Source organism: Nicotiana attenuata, unplaced genomic scaffold (genome assembly GCF_001879085.1).
Source record: "Nicotiana attenuata strain UT unplaced genomic scaffold, NIATTr2, whole genome shotgun sequence".
Lineage (NCBI taxonomy): Eukaryota > Viridiplantae > Streptophyta > Magnoliopsida > Solanales > Solanaceae > Nicotiana > Nicotiana attenuata.
Window position 1 is genome coordinate 153,845 of NW_017670242.1, and position 20,022 is coordinate 173,866.

The following is a 20,022-nucleotide window of genomic DNA, read 5'->3' on the forward strand; positions in this document are numbered from 1 at the left end:
CTATGCCTTGATAATTGAAGATGATAGCCAGAACTCTAACTCGATTGTAGGAAATAAAGGAGATCCCATTGCTATGCAGGCAGGCAGGGGACAGCCAACAATCCAAACCAACAAATACAAAGGAAGGAAGCCATTTATAAAGTGTGACTACTGCAACAAGTCGGGGCACTCAAAGGAAAACTGCTATAAACTTGTCGGATATCCAGATTACCTCAAAAATAGAAAAACATATGCAGCAAACTTAACAACTGGAGCTCTTGGAAATGACAAACCAACACAGGATCATGAAGGGAAAGGCAGAGATGATGCACTGAAGGCAGGGCCATACTTATTTGAAGATCAATACCGGCAAATTCTAAACATGTTGAACAAAGAGACTAGCAGGTATGGCTACATCCCTAATGTCAAACTTGCCTTGTCCTGAATGGATAATTGACTCTGGAGCTACACATCATATTGCTGGTGAATTAGAGGCCTTAGTAGAAAAAGACAAAGTGAAAACACATAGAAATGAGCAGGTTCATTTACCTACAGGAGGAAAAGCTAGTGTTTCACACATTGGTAAAGCAATCATTCTTGATAAGGAGGAATTGGATGATGTATTGTTTGTTCCCGAGTTCAAATTCAACCTTTTGTCAGTTTCTAAGCTAACTAGACAGCTATTATGCTCAGTGAATTTCTTTCGTGACTTCTGCCTGTTCCAGGACCTTTACACTAGCAGGGTGAGGGGGATTGGTAGAGAAAAAGGTGGTCTGTACATATTGACGAAAGGTTTCAAGGGAGATTTGGACAAATTCATCAAGGGAATAAAGCAGTTTGCATCCACAAGCACAAGGAAGAATAAGGAAGATGGAGCACTTTGGCACAGAAAATTAGGCCATGCTTCAGTCAGTACTATGAAGAATATAGATTTCTTTCACAATAAAGTAGTAGATTTAGCAATAAACAATGACTGCCCTGTATGTCCTCTTGCTAAGCAAAGTAGATTAGTGTTTCCTAGGAGTTTGACTACAAGTGAGAAGCCTCTTTCTCTATTGCATTTGGATGTTTGGGGACCATATAAGTATCCAACTCATGATAGGAAACATTTTTTCTTGAATATTGTTGATGATAATACAAGATATACTTGGATACATTTACTTCAATTGAAGAGTGATGTTGTTGTGGTACTTAAGAAGTTTTTGTCTATGTTGCAAACACAATTTCAGTCTAAAGTGAAAATAATTAGGACAGACAATGGAACAGAATTCTTCAATAAACACATGATGGAATTGATTGGTTCTTATGGGATAATACATCAGAGCAGTTGTGTATATACTCCACAACAAAATGGAGTGGTGGAGAGAAAACATAGGCATATTCTAGATATAGCAAGAGCAATGAAGTTCCAAGCTAATGTTCTAACAAAATACTGGGGAGAGTGTGTTAATACAACAGTCTATGTGATAAATAGACTGCCTACTGCATTGTTGAATGGGAAGTCTCCATATGAAGCTCTATATGACAAAACACCAAGTTTGAGTCATTTGAGGGTGTTTGGGTGTCTCTGCTATGCTACTAACATGATCAAAGAGGACAAGTTCTCACCTAGAGCAAGGGTAGCAGTATTTCTGGGATATGCAGAAACACAGAAGGGATATAGGCTGATGGATTTATCCACCAATTGTTTCTTTGTTTGCAGAGATGTAGTGTTCAAGGAACATATATTTCCTTTTGCAAAGCCAGCTTCTCAAGTTCCAATTGCAGGAGAAAACACAACAACAAAGATGTTTGCAGCTGAACCCCTCAGTAGTACAGACCTGCAAACTGAGAGGACTGACATTGATGATTCAGGGGAGGCAGTTGAGCCAAGATATCATGATGATCTTACAACAGCTGATGTCAGAAGGTGTGAGAATGAGCAGCACTCTTCAGTAGTTGCAGGAGGCAACAACAGACATGTCTGAAGCAGAAGCTGCTGCATCTAGTTCAGATGATGTAAGGATGTTGGCACCGGAACAATAACAATCAACACTGCAAGATAATTCCATTGTCTCACCAGGGACAGAACTGGACAATAATGAGCTAAGGAGATCAAAAAGGACAACAAAGGAGCCCTTATGGTTGCAAAATTATGTAACCACAAAGGGGAGCCAGGGGTCCTCATATCCTTTAGCTAACTACTTGTCTTATGACAAGCTGAAAGATAAATGCAGAAAGTTTCTAGCCAACATCTCCATAATGACTGAACCAAAGAACTTTGCTGAAGCTTCAAAGGACAGAAGGTGGATTGAAGCAATGGAGATGGAGATCAAGGCACTAGAAGACAACAAGACCTGGGATGTTGTTGATCTGCTAGAAGGAAAAAAGGCAATTGGATCAGAATGGGTATACAAAAATCAAGTACAAAGCTAGTGGAGAAGTGGAAAGGTTTAAGGCCAGATTGGTTGCCAAGGGGTATAGTCAGAGAGAAGGTTTAGACTACAATGAAACCTTCTCACCAGTTGCAAAAATGGTAACTATGAGGTCTGTCATTGCACTAGCTGCTTCCAGGGGTTGGAACATTTCACAAATGGATGTCTATAATGCCTTTCTACAAGGTGATTTATATGAGGAAGTGTACATGGAGCTGCCTCAAGGTTTCAGAAAGCAGGGGGAGACAAAAGTCTGCAAATTGCTGAAATCACTATATGGGTTAAAGCAGGCTTCAAGGCAATGGAACATCAAGCTCAGTGAAGCCCTCATAGCTGCAGGATACACTCAAAGCCTTCATGATTATTCATTGTTCACCAAGAGGAAAGGTGAAGACCTTGTGGCAGTGCTGATTTATGTAGATGATCTATTGATAACTGGAAATAATCCACAATTCATCAATGAGACCAAGGAGGTGCTACATAGCAATTCAAGGTCAAGGACCTTGGTGACCTGAAATATTTCCTAGGGATTGAGGTGCTAAGATCCAAGAGTGGAATTCTTTTGAACCAAAGGAAGTATTGTCTCCAGTTGATCTCTGACTTAGGCCTGGTAGGTGCCAAGCCTGCTCTCACTCCAATTGATCTCAATCAAAAGTTCACTTCTGCAGAATTTGATAGACATACTGGTGTTGGAAATGATGAAGTATTGTCTGGTGCAAGTGAATACCAACGACTGGTTGGTAGACTGATTTATCTAACCATCACTAGGCCAGATATTGTGTTTGCAGTACAGACTCTTAGTCAATTCATGCAAGATCCGAAAAGGTCTCATTGGGATGCAGCTATGAGAGTGGTGAGGTATCTCAAACATGAACCAGGGATGGGGATTTTCCTGGGCAACTGGAATGAAGACAGTCTGACTTGCTTCTATGATGCTGATTGGGCTAGTTGTCCAAATACACGCAGGTCTGTTACAGGTTATTTGATCAAATCTGGTGATTCACTCATTTCTTGGAAGTCCAAGAAACAACACACAGTGTCCAGAAGCTCTGTAGAGGCAGAATATAGAAGTCTAGCAGCCGTAACAGCAGAGGTTGTGGTTGTTGGGACTGTTTGGTGAGCTAGGTGTGACTATCAAACAACTTGTTAATGTCTATTGTGATAGTAAGTCTGCTTTGCAAATAGCAGTCAATCCTATCTTTCACGAACGTACCAAGCACATAGAAATTGACTGCCATTTTGTACGCGAAAGAATCAAACAAGGACTGCTCATGCCTCTTTACATAGGCACGAAGGATCAACAGGCTGATTTGCTGACCAAAGGGCTTGGTCATTCTCAGCATAGTTTTCTTTTAGACAAGCTTGGAGTGCTCAATATTTTACACCCTCCAGCTTGAGGGGGAGTGTGAAGAATAGTTAGTTAACAGTGTTAGGTGTTAGCTCAGATTTACCGAGCTCACACTTTAGATGCGGATTGTGCAACTACAGTTATGTACATATGAAGTTGTGTATGAAGTGGGTAAAATTGTAAAAAAATTTGAAGCTAGGGTGCAACTTAAATTCTACCAATGCAACCCAAAAAGTTTACCTGTCTTATCCGTTCTCTAATAATTCCTTCCTATCTTTAATTTGTTTGAACTTTGAACCAACGTTTACATCCTATTTCAAATATTGCCCTCCTTTTTCAATAGCAAATTTGGAAACCCCATAGCTTTTTTATTCTCATGCAGTATGAAACCCACTTAACCCAAGCATTTCGTATGTAGCATCATGATAGCTCTTTGCATAAGTTTCTTACTACTGTTGAATCATTTGTGTGTTATTGTACAAAGTTAAAATCGTAGTTATAGTCCGAATTTGATGGCTAATAATTGAAGAAAATAAAATTGTTCTAACTTTAAAGGAGCTTTGAAGCTTTGGGGTTTGGAATTGAAAACATAAGTAGTAAATTCGGGTGAATATTTTATTAAACTTATTACAAATATTTGTAAGAATTTAAATATGGAGTTTGAGTTCATTTAGAATTGATTTGAAGTAAGTTTGGTAAAATATTTCAAGATGAAAATCTGCTCTAGCTGTGCTTTTCCTTTAATTTTGAATTTTTCGATGTCCTTATATGAAATATGGTAGGGTTCTGTACTTATGTTTAGTTCATCTGAAATCAACTTCGTTAAGCTACAATAGGTAGAGCCGTCAATATGGGCTTGGCCGTTGGGCCAGCCGGGTCCGACCCGGTCCGGCCCGTGATTTAGCAGGGCTGGGCTAGAATTTTTGGAGCCCGTTTAAAAATGAGGCTTTTAAGCCCGGCCCGAGTAAGCCCGTGGCCCGTGAGACTTGACTGAGGCTGGGCCCGTGGGCCTTGTAAAATATTTATTTAAAATATATAAAAAATAAAAAGTATACTGCCTTTAGAGATGGAAAGTCAGAATTGGATCTTTACTAAGAGGAACCAAAACTTGATCTTGAGAAGTTTCAAGAGATGGATATTGTCATGTATTGGAAGGACCATTCTAGAAAATATCCCGATCTTTCATTGATGGTGCGTGATGTACTTAGTATTCTTATTATCATTGTAGCATCAGAATCAACATTTAGAATTGGTGGCGTATTCTTACGAAGTACAGAAGTTGTATTTATTATGAAAATGTCCAAACACTTGTTACTACTCGAAATTGGCTGCACAGGTTTTCCCAAACTCAAACTGGTAATATTTTGTTATATGAATTTAAATATTATTAATTTTTAATATTTAACTAATTAATATTGCATATGAATTGTAGATGAAAGTGAAGATGTTAAGACAACCTTTTCACAAGCGGATTCAAATGTGTTTGATGAAGATGATGTGTTGGATATCTCATAAGCATCATTAACGTTCTCTTGAATAGTTAATTTCAAGTTTTGACTTTTAGTGAATGAAATATAGTCTTGTCTTTTACTTTTTTTAGTGTTTATTGTGATATATTGGAACAATATAAAAAGTTATTAAGTTTTGCGAATTTTTCCAATAAGATATTATTTAACTTTTAAATAATTACCTTTTTTTAGGTCAGAACTTAAAAGAAAGAATATAAAATTATATTTTTAAAAATGATGGGCCGGTCCGTGGGGGCCCGCGACCCACATAGGGTTGGGGTGGGCTGACCATTATAAGGCCCATAGCCCAGCCCAACCCGTCAATTGCTAAAGCTCATGTGGACTGTGCTGGGCTAGCCCGGCCCGGCCCATATTGACAGCTCCAACAATAGGTATACAAAATAAATAGTTCGTATGTAGGATTTTTAGTGGAAAGATGTGGGTAATATTTTTATATTTATGGATATTCCTGAGTTTATCCCTTGAGTAAAATCTAAAGTTATTTATTTACATAATAGTCTCCTTACTTTTACTTTAGGCAAGTTTAACTAAGTGAATTTAACAACCTAAACAATAAGATAGAGTACCTGTTGTAACATGTTAAATAATATTGCCATTATAATAATTATTTATATTATTTGTGTATAAAACTTACGTCCGAAAAATATATGTAAAATGCAGAAAAAAAGTTATTCAATAATAAATTATTAATTACAAAAACTATGAAGGACTGTGGTGAAATAGATAGTATTCCTCTGTTATTAACTAGAGATCTTAGGAGTGGAAATCAAAAAAGTTTTAGTGAGGGAGAGATTGCCCTTTAATGAAATCAGGATTTATTAGAGCTCCAATTAGGGGCGTTTATGGTTCGGTTTGGGTCGATTTCTTCCTAAAAAGAAACCAAACCAAGTAAGTCGGTTTTTCAAATATTGAAACCAAACCAAACCAATTAAGTCGATTTTTTATCGATTCGGTTTTTGTCGGTTTTTCGGGTTTTTCGGTTATTTATCAGTTCTTTTTTTAAATATGAGACATACACTACCAAACGCATATTTCGGTGACTATATTTTCAACGTAACACTATCAAATCAATTCCTCTTTGAGAAATCTATCATTTACCAAGATATATTGATGATAATTGAATTAAATAGTGATGAATAATTTAAGTACTCAATTAAAAATCGTTTATTTTTATCATGAAATAAATTCTTGTACTTGGAAACAAAAACTACCAATCAAATTAGAATGTAAAGGCAAAGAATTAGATTATTATAATAGCAAAGAACTAGAATAAAAATACAAACGACTAATATGTATAATAAAAATTTAGAAACTTTATATAAAAATACATATATGTAGGTGTAATGATAATTTTAAATAGCTACTTTTATATTCGGTTTGGTTCAATTTTTTTCGATTATTTTTTTATTAAAACCAAAACCAAATTAAATTTGATGGGTTGTTAAAATTCAAAACCAAAACTAAACTAAACCTAAAAAGTATGAAATTTTTTGGTCAATTTGGTTCGATTTTCAGTTTGTTTCGGTTTTTGGGTTTTTATGAACTCCAATGTTAGTAATGGAAACCGAATGAAAAAACAAAGAAAATAAGAAAAAACTGCCTCTCGGTAACCAAAAATGGCGTCGTATTTACGTCTCAGTTCCCTGCATATAAATCTCAACATTTAATAAGAAGTCTCTACTTTGGCAGATAGTAGTGTTTAGTGTCAACATATCAAAGATCCGCTGGTTCTCATCAGTTAAAATCTGTTTGGGTGTAAAAATTTGCTTTAAATGGCAACTTGGGAGGACAAGGTGGTAGCTGTGATCATGGTTGGTGGCCCCACAAAAGGTCTGTAACTACTATTTTAGATGACATTCTTGTTCTTCATCTGTATCCATCCTAATGGAAATTAAAATTATAGGTACTCGTTTTCGGCCGCTTTCTTTTAATACACCGAAGCCGCTATTCCCTTTAGCTGGCCAGCCTATGGTTCACCACCCGATTTCTGCTTGTAAAAAAGTATGTTCCTCTACTTCTTTCTTCTTCTTAGTGCTCTGAGTGTTTTTCTCCTTGTATCCACCGTAACACTAAAACCACAAAAATACTTTGTCGTGTTAATTAATAGTAAAATAACAACATTCTACCCATTATAATAGTAAAATTACCTTGATAGGTAGGGTACGTTTAGTCGTTATTTATTGTATAGTGGGTAAGGTTCAGTTACTTTGATGCGGCAATATAATAGTTTTGTTATTTTGCTGTTGTAGTGAATAAAGCTCCCCGCGATGTGGGATAATACTGGGTATGTTGTTGTAGTGAATAAAGCTCAATGACCACCTTAAATTTAATCCCTCGAGTTCTATATCAATCAATTAACTATATCTCAAGCACTAACTAGTTTGGTTTGGTTGTATATATCATATTTGTATAAAAGGGCAGCCCGGTGCACAGAGCATCTCGCGTTCCTGCTAGGTCCGGGGAAGGGCCGCTCCCCAAGGGGTGTTATGTAGGCAACCTACCCTGATGCAAGCATCGTGACTGATTCCACCTATAGGTCACAGCGGAATATTCCGCTTTTTAAGATGTAAAGATGTATCATAATTTGACTATATTCTTAGATTCGCTATCAACCTACCACAACCCTGTTTTATCCGGGATTGGAATCTGCAAGATCAGGAATTCAACGTACTTACAATAAAAAAGGAAGTGAAAAAGATTAAGCCTTTTTTCCATTTTATGGTGTTACCTTGATTCTTGATTAGTTTTTGTTTGTTTGATAAGATGATTCTTGATTAATTTTAGCATTGATCTATGTAGTTTAGATTAGAACTTATCTGCGTTTGCTTCAAGCCCACCTACTAGGCTATGATGTGAAAATTATTGTACAGTGGTTTATGACAGAAACCTGAATGTCTGTATTGCAGATACCCAACTTGGCACAAATTTTTCTCATTGGATTTTACGAGGAGCGGGACTTTGTCTTATATGTCTCTTCAATATCTAATGAGCTTAAAGTCCCTGTCAGGTGAACTAGGGCATTGGTCTCACTTGATAGTGTGCTGTTTGATTGAGCCAATTTTCTATATTCTGTTGAGAATTCTTTTAGACTGAGGTTATCCTGTTGGTTTTAAGCACGGCTCTTTGTCAATGGTTCTTTAGATATCTGAAGGAAGATAAACCTCACGGATCTGCTGGTGGCCTTTATTATTTCAGAAATTTGATCATGGAGGAACTTCCGGTACTTCCAACAGAATTGTTGTAGCTTTATTAATTAGACATTGTATCTGTTGAACTGATCAGCGCATTGTATGTGCTAATCTGCAACCCTGCATCTGCCCTCTCCTCTTCCACACATGGCCAGAAAGAATTTCAATGAACATGTCCTATTTATGGTCGTGGCATTCCTTTTTGCATACCAGACTGAGTAGTACATTTTGACGAACAATTGGTAAAAGAAGGCATTAAAATTGTGCAAACATCCCATGGTGCATGGATACGTTTATCATGTTATTTGTCTTCTGTTAGCATCTCTATTGGCCCTTGGTGATCCTTTTTTATTTTTTGTTTCTTTAACGGGCAGTCTCACATTTTTCTGCTAAACTGCGACGTGTGCTGCAATTTTCCACTTCCAGAGATGCTTGGTAGGTTTGCACTAGTTTCACAGTTGTACCACCACCCCCCTTAAAAATTAAAATGAAGATAGAGAGCAGTCAAGCTCTTTTCTTTTCCACAAAATTATTTGTAATTCTGAGGCTCTCTGTAGTTTCAGCTCAAATATTTGACAATTCTGAATGCAGATGCCCATAGAAGATATGGTGGAATGGGTACATTGCTAGTTATCAAGGTAAAGTTCTAAGCTGAAGACTGACTGCTTACTTTCTTGACATAGATCAGCCTCTTATCATATTTGTGCATACACAGGTTTCGGCTGAATCAGCCAACCAGTTTGGAGAGTTGGTTGCGGATCTTGTTACTAAAGAATTGTTGCATTACACAGAGAAACCTGAGACATTTGTACGTGTTATTACTTAATGTCTATTTAGGTTGTTGAAGTACTGATGCTTGCTGGGTGCAAACTAGATTTTATACTTCATTTCTGAATGACTTTCCTTATATGCATTTCATAAAATGCAGGTAAGTGATCTGATAAATTGCGGGGTTTATGTCTTTACCCCAGAAATATTTAGTGCCATCCAGGACGTGTCCTTAAACAGAGAAGATAGAGGTAATTTTTCCAATAATGTTCCTTTATCCAGTTGGTTTTCCCACAAAATGCTTAACATTTATGTTTCTTCATGCATTTTTGAGAATGTTGATAGCTATGTTTCCCAAATCCTTACCACCTAATACCAGCTAATTGTTTTAGATAGGAGAAATGCTCCTTACCATGCTGTGGAGAATAGATTAACATTTCTGCATAGCTAACGTGCCTTACATCTTTCACTACTGCTATCTTAGAAAAAATGTAGATCTTATGCAGTGGTGCAAGAACCTCACAGATCAAATACATCCTAAGCCCTTTCGAGACTACATGCCAAAAAAGAGTGTGGGGTGATAGTGTGGTACTGTTTAGGGATCTATTTACCATTATAAATCCAATTTGACGACGGTTCTCTTAGCAACTAGTTCTGATTACTATCTATTTACACGCCATTAGGTATATGTTCATTTTTATTATTCAGGTTGTGAGATGGGATAAGTTTATTATTTTGTCTTAAATTTTTTTCCTACTATAATGGGTTTGGGATATAACCTTTGCTTCATTTGTGGTTGTTGTTCTCTTATTTCAGCTACCCTGCCTCATTTTTCCAGTTTTGAAGCTCTCCAGCTTGCGACAAGGTGATTTAAGTGTTAATTGACTTTCTGACCTCTCAATCATGCATATCAGCATGGGTTTTGTGTTGTAGCCTAATTAGTCATGAAATAAGAAAAGGTCTAATAGAGCTTCAATATCAAACCTTGGTCCTACTTTCACCCATTTAAGTGTGTCATTTTCTTTTGAGAATATATATTGTTACTCTCTACTGAGTCATAACTCATAACCATGTTTTACATTTCAAAGTCATAATAACCCTGTATTTATTGGCTTTCTTGAGGCATTCTTTTGTTTGTGAATTTGCTACTACTTGATCCCATGTACCTTTTCCTGATATTTCTTTTAAGGTTCTGGCATTGCACTATTCTAGTATTACACTGAGAATTTTAAACTTTTTTGATAAGGTAAAGGTTTTATTAACTAAAAGTACCAAGATGGTAAAAATGAGTACATGAAAACAAAAAGATACATATGAGCAGCGTATTACATGTTCCGTCCTAACAACTCCAGAATCTCCATATATTGCTCCATATTTTCCAGCATACTACTCTTACACCAAAAGTACAGGTTTATGCAAACACTTGCTTTTTAATTCTAGAGGTGTCGTTCCTTTTGCCTTCAAAACAAATCTTGTTACTTTCCCTCCATATGGTCCAAAATATGCACATAGGGATATTACTCCAGAGCTGCTGCTGATTCTCATCTATCCTTTGGCTCTTCCAACTTACCAATAAGCTTCTAACATTGTTGGGCATCACCCATGAAACACCACAGATATCCAGAAAGAGGTCACACCACTGTTTAAAGTGAGAGTTTTAGTTTTTTTTTTTTTTTTTAGACTGGGCACGAAGTCTGCATTTTTAGGACGCATTTTTTACTGTTGCGCGGAGTCCATTAGTAGTCACTCCACTTTTATAACCAACACCAACAACAATATATCCAATGTAATCCTTGTGTACGCAGACCTTACCCCTACATTGTGAAGATAGTGAGACTGTTTCAGATTAGACCCTCGGCTCATAGAAACAATGGTCACAACATTAAAAAAAAAAAAAAAGAAATACAAAAGTGTAGAAGCCATAGAAAAAGGATGCATAGTAAAACAAGTAGTAATAGAAGTCTAAGGATAAGAAAATAATACTAAAGCTACAGGTCTGGAAAAGATATGCTCGGCTACCTACTAGCTTTTTACTCTAATTCTCGATCTCCACACCCTACTATCAAGGGTCATGTCCTCGACAAGCTGAAGATGTGCCATGTCCTTCTTAATTACCTCTTCCCAATACTTCTTCAGCCTACCTCTCCTTATACCCACCATCGCCAACCTCTCACACCTCCTCACTGGGGCATCTGTGCATCTCCTTTTCACATGCCCGAACCATCTCAGCCTCGTCTCTCACATCTTATCCACCACGGAAGCCACTCCAACCTTACCCCGAATATCTCCATTCCTAATCATATCTCTCCTAATATGCCTACACATCCATCTCAGCATCCTCATTTTTGCTACTTTCATCTTCTGGACATGAGAGTTCTTGACTAGCCAGCAATTCACCCCATACAACACAGTCGATCTAAGAACCACTCTGTAGAACTTGCCTTTTCTTGGCGGCACATTCTTATCACTCAAGATACTAGATGCAAGCCTCCATTTCAGCTACGTGGCTCCAATATGATGTGTGACATCCTCGTCGATCTTCCCATTACCTTGAATTATCGACCCAAGATACTTGAAATTTTTTCTCTTGAGGATGACTTATGTATCAAGCCTCACTTCCACATCAGCCTCATGAGTTCCGTCACTGAACTTGCACTCCAAGTATTCTGTCTTAGCCTTGCTTAAACTGAAACCTTTAGACTCTAGGGTTTGTCTCCAAACCTCCAGCCTATCGTTGACTCTGCTTCGTGACTTGTCAATCAGTACTATGTCATCCGCAAATAACATGCACCATGACACTTCCTCCCGGATGTGTAGTGTTAGTTCATCCATCACCAAGGCAAATCACTTTCATAATTTTTTTTCTAACAAATTTATTAACATTTGGTTGTCTATTGTCATAAGATCATGCAATATAGCTGGGTCAACGGCAGTCTTATCAAAGGCGAAAAGCGCAAGAAAGCTCTAAAGTTCGTGGGAGCTTTAAGCAAAAAGCGGAAATAAAGCGTGGACTTTAATGAAAAAAGGAGCAAATGGAGAAAAAATACAAATATGTTTGTGTAGTCCAAGACTAATAATTATAAGCATGAATAACAAACAGATGGACAAAAAAGTTTAGTGTCGCCTCCTCGGGATTACACTCATTAGCAAGGAAAAACATGCCTTAGTGACTTGATGACAACATTGAAGGGCCCGCTAAGCGAGGCGAATTGTTCAACATGTTTTGCGCCTCGCTTCAAGGTTTAAGCGTGCCTTTGACTACACTGGTCAACGGTTAGGATTGCACCCACTGACTTCTCTCTATATTGAGCCGTCAAAGTGGTGTTAAAAGACATTTTACTTCTATTAATTGTGTTCTCCACTTACCTTTTCAATAGGTCCCTTCCTACAGATTTTGTTAGGTTGGATCAGGACATTTTATCACCTCTTGCTGGAAAGAAGAAACTGTACACATATGAGACCATGGACTTCTGGGAACAGATCAAGACTCCAGCGTATGGTCGTCGTTATCATTACTTGTTACTTTTCTTATGTGCGGAAATGTTGACCACCATGACGATGTGTGTGTTTAACTTTTCAGGATGTCTTTGAAGTGTTCTGCTTTGTATCTTGCGCAATTCCGGTATACCACTGCCCATCTACTCGCTAGCGGAGATGGCACGAAGAATGCCACAATTGTTGGGGATGTTTACATTCATCCATCAGCCAGAGTACACTCAACTGCAAAGGTAGTTCCATCTTCTGTTTTAAGGTCATTCTTGCACTAGGGCCTTTTCAGCAAAAAACAATTTGTCAAAGAGTCAAACTACATTTTTGCCCTACCTTATGTTCAAATGTCACTTTTATAGTTCAGTACTGGGTCAGAGACTTCAGAAATTTCTGATTCACTAACACTTATATGAGATGTTATGTGCGGAGCTAAGATACAATTTGTTAAAATTTAAGCGCGACATCACAATATCTTCCCCTTATTTAAGTTAGCACTTCTTATCTATAGAAAGCAGATGTGTTGATTGACAATTTTTTTTTTTTGATTTGCACCGGGTGTCCGAGTCTCTAAGAGCCCCGACTAATCCCGGGGGTGCACAGGCCCTCGGCAAGGAGTTTCCCGCAAGTTAATTCAGGTTTTACCCAGTCCGATGGCCCTCAGAAATTGTTTGCACCCAGTGGGTTTTTAACTTGAGACCTTGAAAGGGAGCAAACCCCAAGGCTCAAGTCTATTGCCACCAGGCCAACCCCTGATGTGTTGATTGACAATTATTTGATAAGAATAATGTATAGCTCTTGTGGATCTTTTACCATGGAGAATATTGAAGAACTATTTAACGAAAAATATTAAAATTCCTTTGTCCCCAAGGGCATGGCCTACAACCTAAAGCCAAGATTCGAATTCAAGCAAAGTCAACACTGGAATTGTTCTATCTGCCTTAACCTTGGTAGGTAGAGCTACCCAATATATGTGCTGGTATGAGTGGGTTTTAGTTGAGATGGGTTTGGGCTGGCTCATAACAAATCCTATGTGTTCAGTATGCTTTATGTAGAGGAAGTTTAATGGAGTATCTAGGTTACTAACCCTTGTAATCCCTGGAATTGTAACAACAAATAATGGATCAACTTGATCGTTCTAGTACTTTCTAAAAAGCTTACGTTTTTGGTGGTATCGGTTTGAACTCCCCAATATTACATAGCTAGTTGTTACTGCATGTCTGACTTGCTCTTTTCATCTTGGTTTATCTCAAATGAGACTGTTTACTTAAGGAGTTGTGGTTTGGAGATTGTTGAAGCTTGTTGTTTTTCTTTGTTTTCGCTGAATTTGTATGTCCCTGGACAAACAGATTGGTCCGAATGTTTCAATATCAGCAAATGTTCGAGTGGCTGCTGGTGCAAGACTTATCAGCTGCATCATTTTAGATGACGTAGAAATCAAGGTATCATGTAAAAAGAAATTAGCGATGCAGTGAAACAAAAATGTCACATATAACTGGATATTCTCTTAACTTGCAGGAAAATGCAGTTGTCATGCATGCTATAGTGGGATGGAAATCATCCATTGGGAAATGGTCTCGTGTACAGGTAATTCAGAAAATTGGGGAAGAGTCTAGTATCCAGGCTATATCACTGGAACTAACTCATAGCTTTGATTTGTTCCCAAAGATCATTAGTTAGTTTTCGTCAACAATCTTTTCTCCATTATCTGCTAAGTGGTCCTTAAATACGCCTTTGTCACTTCCACAACATTCTCAATGCAAGACTTGCTGGACTATCAGAAAATCTCTCATTCTTTCTGGTGATCCAATCATTTTGTTGGTCAATTATGCATATAACTATTCCATTGTTCTCTTTGTTTAGTATCATCTCTCAGTGTGCATCTGTGCTATAGAATTGCTAGGAAGACGCAGCTTCTTTATATTATAGCCTAAGCTGGCAACTTTTATAAGTCGTTCCGACTGTTGGTGCACTGCTATTGCGTATGATGAAAGAGTAGTAGTGGATCTCCTTTCTGATCCTTTCTGTTAAAGACATAATTAGATAAATAAAAGTGTGTTCTCTCTAAAAGGTTAAGCATTTAGATGAGATGGTCGCATATTCCTACATGGTATTAGAACAGGTAAAGGTCGTGAGTGGTTAGAGTTTTACCACCACCCATTATCTTAAAACAAGAAGGAAATTCCACATGCTTAGCCAATGAAAAAGGGTTAGACCCACATGTGGAGGGACGTGTTAAAGATATATTTAAGTAAAAGTAAATAAAAATGTGCCATCTTTAGCAACCTAAACTTTTAGATGAGATGGTCACGCACATCACACTATAAAAAGAAAATTGCAGGGGTATCGGGGGCCTTACTAAGACATAGCTTATGCTGAATCTGTATGTTTGACTGAGTATTTTGTGCTGATTCAGGCTGAAGGAGACTACAATTCTAAACTTGGCATTACAATTCTAGGTACTAATTTGGCTTTTGCTATATCTGTAACTCATTTTCTTCTTGCTTTGCTAATTTGACATTATTTTATCGTCATCGATGTTGCAGGAGAAGAGGTGACTGTTGAAGATGAAATCGTCGTGATTAACAGCATTGTCCTTCCAAATAAGACACTTAATATAAGTGTACAGGAAGAGATTATTCTGTAAATTCTCGATGTTGATTCCAAAAAGCTCTATACCAGCGAGAATCGTCCAAGACACTTTTAGCTTATTCGTACTAACTTTTAATTTACATCTTGTTAATTGGTATGTCAATTCATGTGAGTTGAAGTAAACTTCGTGAATGTTTTCTTATTATATTGACTTTAGATTGCAGGCCGATTTTGTTTTCTCCTGATTCTATAAAGGGAAAAAGGCCATTATTACCCCTGTACTTTTGAAATTCATGCACGTTCGTCCCCCGTTACACTTTACGTTCAATCTCCACCTTACCGTTAATAAAGTCTACACAATTACCCCTAACCCTAACGCCCCGTCCAAGTGGCAGCTGACCCCATCTCTTTTTTTCCAAGTCAGCTGCCAATTGGGACTTCCACTAACTTATTAGACCCAAACCCAAACCTACTCCCAAATCTTATTGACCCGTAACCCGTAACCGAAATCCCCGTCAAATAAATAGATTAAACCCGTCTGAAAACACCTTATTCACTCATTTGCTCGAACCTTTTGGTACTTCAAAGAAAAAAAGAGAATCAAAACCGGTCAGGATCCTTGCTTCCAGTGACGATTTCAAGCAAGGTAAGAAATTTTTCTCCCAAAAATTGATTTTTCTGTTAGTTTAATCTCTTATCTTGAGTTATCCCAAAAAAAATTCGAAAAAAGTTTTCCGAATCCCTTTCAGATTTGTTCTTTGTTGGTTAGGGTTTTCATAAACCCTTGTATTTTTCGATTATTTGAAGTTGATAGGTGTTTGTAGTTGTCATAGGGTTTCTAATTTTTTCTAATTTTGTATTTATTTAAGTTATGGTTTACTGAATAGTTCTTTGTTGGTTAGGGTTTTCACTTCTTCTATCTTTGACGATAATTTCAAGTTCGTAGTGTGTGCTTTGGTTTTGTATTCACTTGCATGTGGTTTTACAGTAATAAATCCTAATTTTACTCTTTTTGTTTGCATGTGCCTCATCTGGTATTGGAAGCCTTTTGGTGGTTTAGGATTTCAATTATAATATTTTGTGGTCCCAAATTATTTTGTTTTTTTTTTATAGAAAAGAAGTGAATCGGAATTTTAATATTGAAGGGTGGGGCTGGGACACTTTATTACGTATAATACTTTAATATATGGTCCCCCATATCCATGACTGCATATATTAGTTTATTAATGTTGACTTGAATTATTCAATTTGTGGCTGATTCTATTTTACTATCTTTATGCCTTTATGCCTTTATTTTAACTGTCCTTATTCTTTTTCCAATACTAATTTTCTCAGTACTAATTTATTCTACAGTATACTATCAATGGTCCTGCTGGGTTTGGTCTTTCATTATGGTGGAGAGTGGGTCAAGAAGTCACTCATAGCATACTCAAGAAAATTCCGGCACATTAAGAAAGGTTTTGACTCTGACTTGATTTCCTAAAATGATTTAGTGGATGAATGTGTTTCTAACTTGGGGTATATAGGAGTCCAACAATTAGTAGTTAATGTTCCTTCTGGTTCATATTATGAAATAGAAGGTGATTATGGCATTAGAACTTTACTGGACCTTGTGAATGAACAGTTTAATGTTATTAACATATTTGCTATAGAGGATTGTGAGCCAAGTATTAATGTACCTAATATAATCCATCACAATGAGCATGATGAACCTGATGAACTTGAAGCTGTCAGCGATTGTGATGAAAGTGATAGTTGTGATGACAATGAAAATGTTGTTTCTTCTGACTATGATTGTGATATACTAGAGAAACTTTTTTAACAAAAGAAGAGAGACATTGATGATAAATTAACTGACTATAAAGAGTTGGATAGGTCAATGACATTTAAAGATATTGCTGAAGCTAGGAAAGTTATAAATATGTATACACTTGCAAATGGTTATGGGTTAGAGCAAGTTAAAAGTGACCCAACTAGGCTTAGGTACATTTGTCAAGCTGGCTGCCGTTTTGTATGCCACATATCTAGGAATACTTCGGGGGGTGGGGCTGAATTCAGGACTTTACATTCTGAGCACACTTGTGAACCTGCATATGAGAATCATAGGGTTAATGCCAAGACCATTGCTGAATACTTCAAGAGAGGGTTACAAGAAAATCCAACCATTAAGGTTAAAGAGATGAGGGCAAGCTTGAAGGCCGCATTTAATGTAAATGTTAGTGAGTCAAAGTGTAAGAGGGCAAAAAAATTGATTTTGGAGAATCTGGAAGCTAGTTTTACTGATGAGTATAATAAGTTGGTTGCATATGTTAATGAATTGAAGTGTAGTAATCCTGGAAGTGATGTAGTAGTTAACTTATCAAAGAATGCTCTTGCTGAAGGCAAGAAAAGGTTCCTAAGGATGTATATATGTTTTCATGCAATGAAGATGGGGTTTAAGAGTGGGTTGAGGCCCTTTATAGGGTTGGATGGAACTTTTTTGAAAGGGAAAGTTAAGGGTCACCTGTTGGTGGCAGTCGGTCAAGACTCTGCAAACCACTTTTATCCATTAGCTTGGGCTATTGTGGATAAAGAAACAAAAGTCACATGGAAGTGGTTTTTAACTCTTCTGCAAATGTCTTTGGACCTTAAGATGGGTGAAGGAATCACTTTCATCTCAGATATGCAAAAGGTATGAACACTTTGCTTCATTATTTTATTATTTTTACAATCTGTACATATAGATTCTCATACTTCTTCTTTCCTATATATGTAGGGGCTAATTGACTCAATCTCAGGAGTGCTTCCTGAAGCACACCACAGATATTGTGTTAGACACATAGAAGCAAATTGGTGCAAGAGATGGGGATATGGGGAATATAAGAAATATATGTGGTGGGCAGCTTGGAGTACCTATGAGGAGGACTTCCAAGATCAGTTGAAGAGTATGAGCCAAGTGGATGATGATGGTAAAGCTGCTGTTGAAGATTTGTTAAGGTATCCACCTACCTGCTGGAGTAGGGCCTTCTTTGATACTACATGCAAGAACCAGTCAATTGATAATAACTTGACTGAGTCCTTCAATGCATGGATACTGCAAGCTAGACAGAAGCCAAATATAAAGATGTTAGAGGAGATAAGAATCAAGGTTATGAATATGTTGAATGATAATGAAGCCGAAGTTATGGGGTGGGAAGGTGAGTACAGTCCTAAGACTCTAAACTTGTATAACCAATTTATGAGGATTGCACAAAAATGCCATGTGAATGGCAGTGCTGACCAAGGTTATGAGGTGACAGAAGGTAGTGATAGGTATATTGTCAATCTGGGGGCAAAAAAATGCACTTGCAGGACATGGGACCTTTGTGGAATCCCATGTCCTCATGCAATTTGTGCCCTCTTGTACAAGAAGCAAGATCCTTTGAGTGAGATTCACTGGTTTCTTTCAAAAGAGGTATATCTCCAGACTTATTCTCATAAGTTGCAACCTGTGAGAGGAGAAAAGTTCTGGAAGATAGAGCCCTCTCAGAAAATGGACCCACCTGAATTTGTAAGGCAAGCTGACAGACCAAAAGTAAAAAGAACAAGAGAGGCAAATGAGTCAACCAATAGGCAAGGGCAATGGTCTCAATCCAGAAAAGGGAGAGTCATGACATGTAATAACTGTGGAGAAGCTGGACATAATGCTAGGGGTTGTGCCAAGGTAATCTTGTTTGTGAATATAATTGTGCCTTGTTCTGATTTTTTCTGCCTTGTTCTAACATATTATTGTGTTCTATTTGATAATAGCACTCTAAAGGAAAACAACCAATGGGTGGAAATTCAAGGAGAAAGCAGAACAAAAAGCAAAGAACTTTGGTTGATGAACCTGTTGCTGAACAGCCTACATCACCAGCAGCTGGATGTCTCCTAACTGAAGATGACTTCCATTTATCAGCACCCCAGCCAAGTCAAAACAGTCAGTCCAACAACTTTGTGTTTATGCCAACCCTTACTGTTCAACAGCAACTTCCAACTAGCAATGATCCAGATTTTGAGATCCCTAACTTTGAACCTGAGCCTGACATAGCTGTAAGGCAAAAGAGCATCTCAGAAGCAACGACAAGACTCCAGCTGAGGCAGCAAAGTATACCAATTGCAACTAGGCAAATTGGATTTGTTGGTGATTCAAGTGGTGCAAGTCAGCCTTCAAAGCTTACTTTCTCAGCAAAAGGCCTAACATGGCTGGGAAAATCTGCCATCACTGGAAATCAGTTGAACAAGCAAAGGTTGAAGAAGTTGAATGCAAGAAAGGGTAGTGGTAAAGAGCAAAAAGGTTGAAGAAGTTGCTTCAAGCATTGAACATTTGTAAATTTTTGGATGTGTTGTAATTACTGCCATGTCAGTAAACTTTATATTTTGGTTGTGGTTGTTTAGTTGTGACAATTGGATGCCATGATATAGCTAGGTGTTAGACATCTTTTTGGGGTTATAATATGGTATCCGACTGTCTTATAAACTCACTTTATGAATGTTGATAGTTGGTGACTGTTGGTGAATGCTATGAATGTTATGAATGTTGACAATTGGTGTTCCATTTTCAATTTTAGTTTTTTGGTTATGTAGTTAGCAATTTTTACATCTACATAATATGGTATTTAGTTTTCCAGTTTTCCATTTTGTAAGTGTTTCGATTTTAAAGCAAGGTATCCAGTTATCTGTAGCTTGGATTGCTGTTGTAGTTTGTTTTATTTTGTTTT

The 20,022-nt window shown here is 37.4% G+C and overlaps 2 protein-coding genes across 2 annotated transcripts; both read left to right on the forward strand.

The window, feature by feature from the left end:
- Positions 1-6,815: 6,815 nt before the first annotated feature.
- On the forward strand, positions 6,816-15,613 carry LOC109236531 (mannose-1-phosphate guanyltransferase alpha-like). Its single transcript, XM_019402720.1, has 15 exons — positions 6,816-7,100; positions 7,174-7,271; positions 8,177-8,277; positions 8,412-8,490; positions 8,833-8,893; positions 9,050-9,096; positions 9,174-9,266; positions 9,387-9,477; positions 10,043-10,091; positions 12,604-12,720; positions 12,807-12,954; positions 14,062-14,154; positions 14,231-14,299; positions 15,129-15,171; positions 15,259-15,613. The coding sequence occupies exons 1-15, from the start codon at positions 7,043-7,045 to the stop codon at positions 15,357-15,359; spliced, it is 1,248 nt and encodes a 415-aa protein (XP_019258265.1). The 5' UTR covers positions 6,816-7,042; the 3' UTR covers positions 15,360-15,613.
- A 1,570-nt stretch (positions 15,614-17,183) lies between these two features.
- Positions 17,184-19,803, forward strand: LOC109236525. Its single transcript, XM_019402715.1, has 3 exons — positions 17,184-17,975; positions 18,060-18,986; positions 19,073-19,803. The coding sequence occupies exons 1-3, from the start codon at positions 17,184-17,186 to the stop codon at positions 19,601-19,603; spliced, it is 2,250 nt and encodes a 749-aa protein (XP_019258260.1). The 3' UTR covers positions 19,604-19,803.
- Positions 19,804-20,022: the final 219 nt, after the last annotated feature.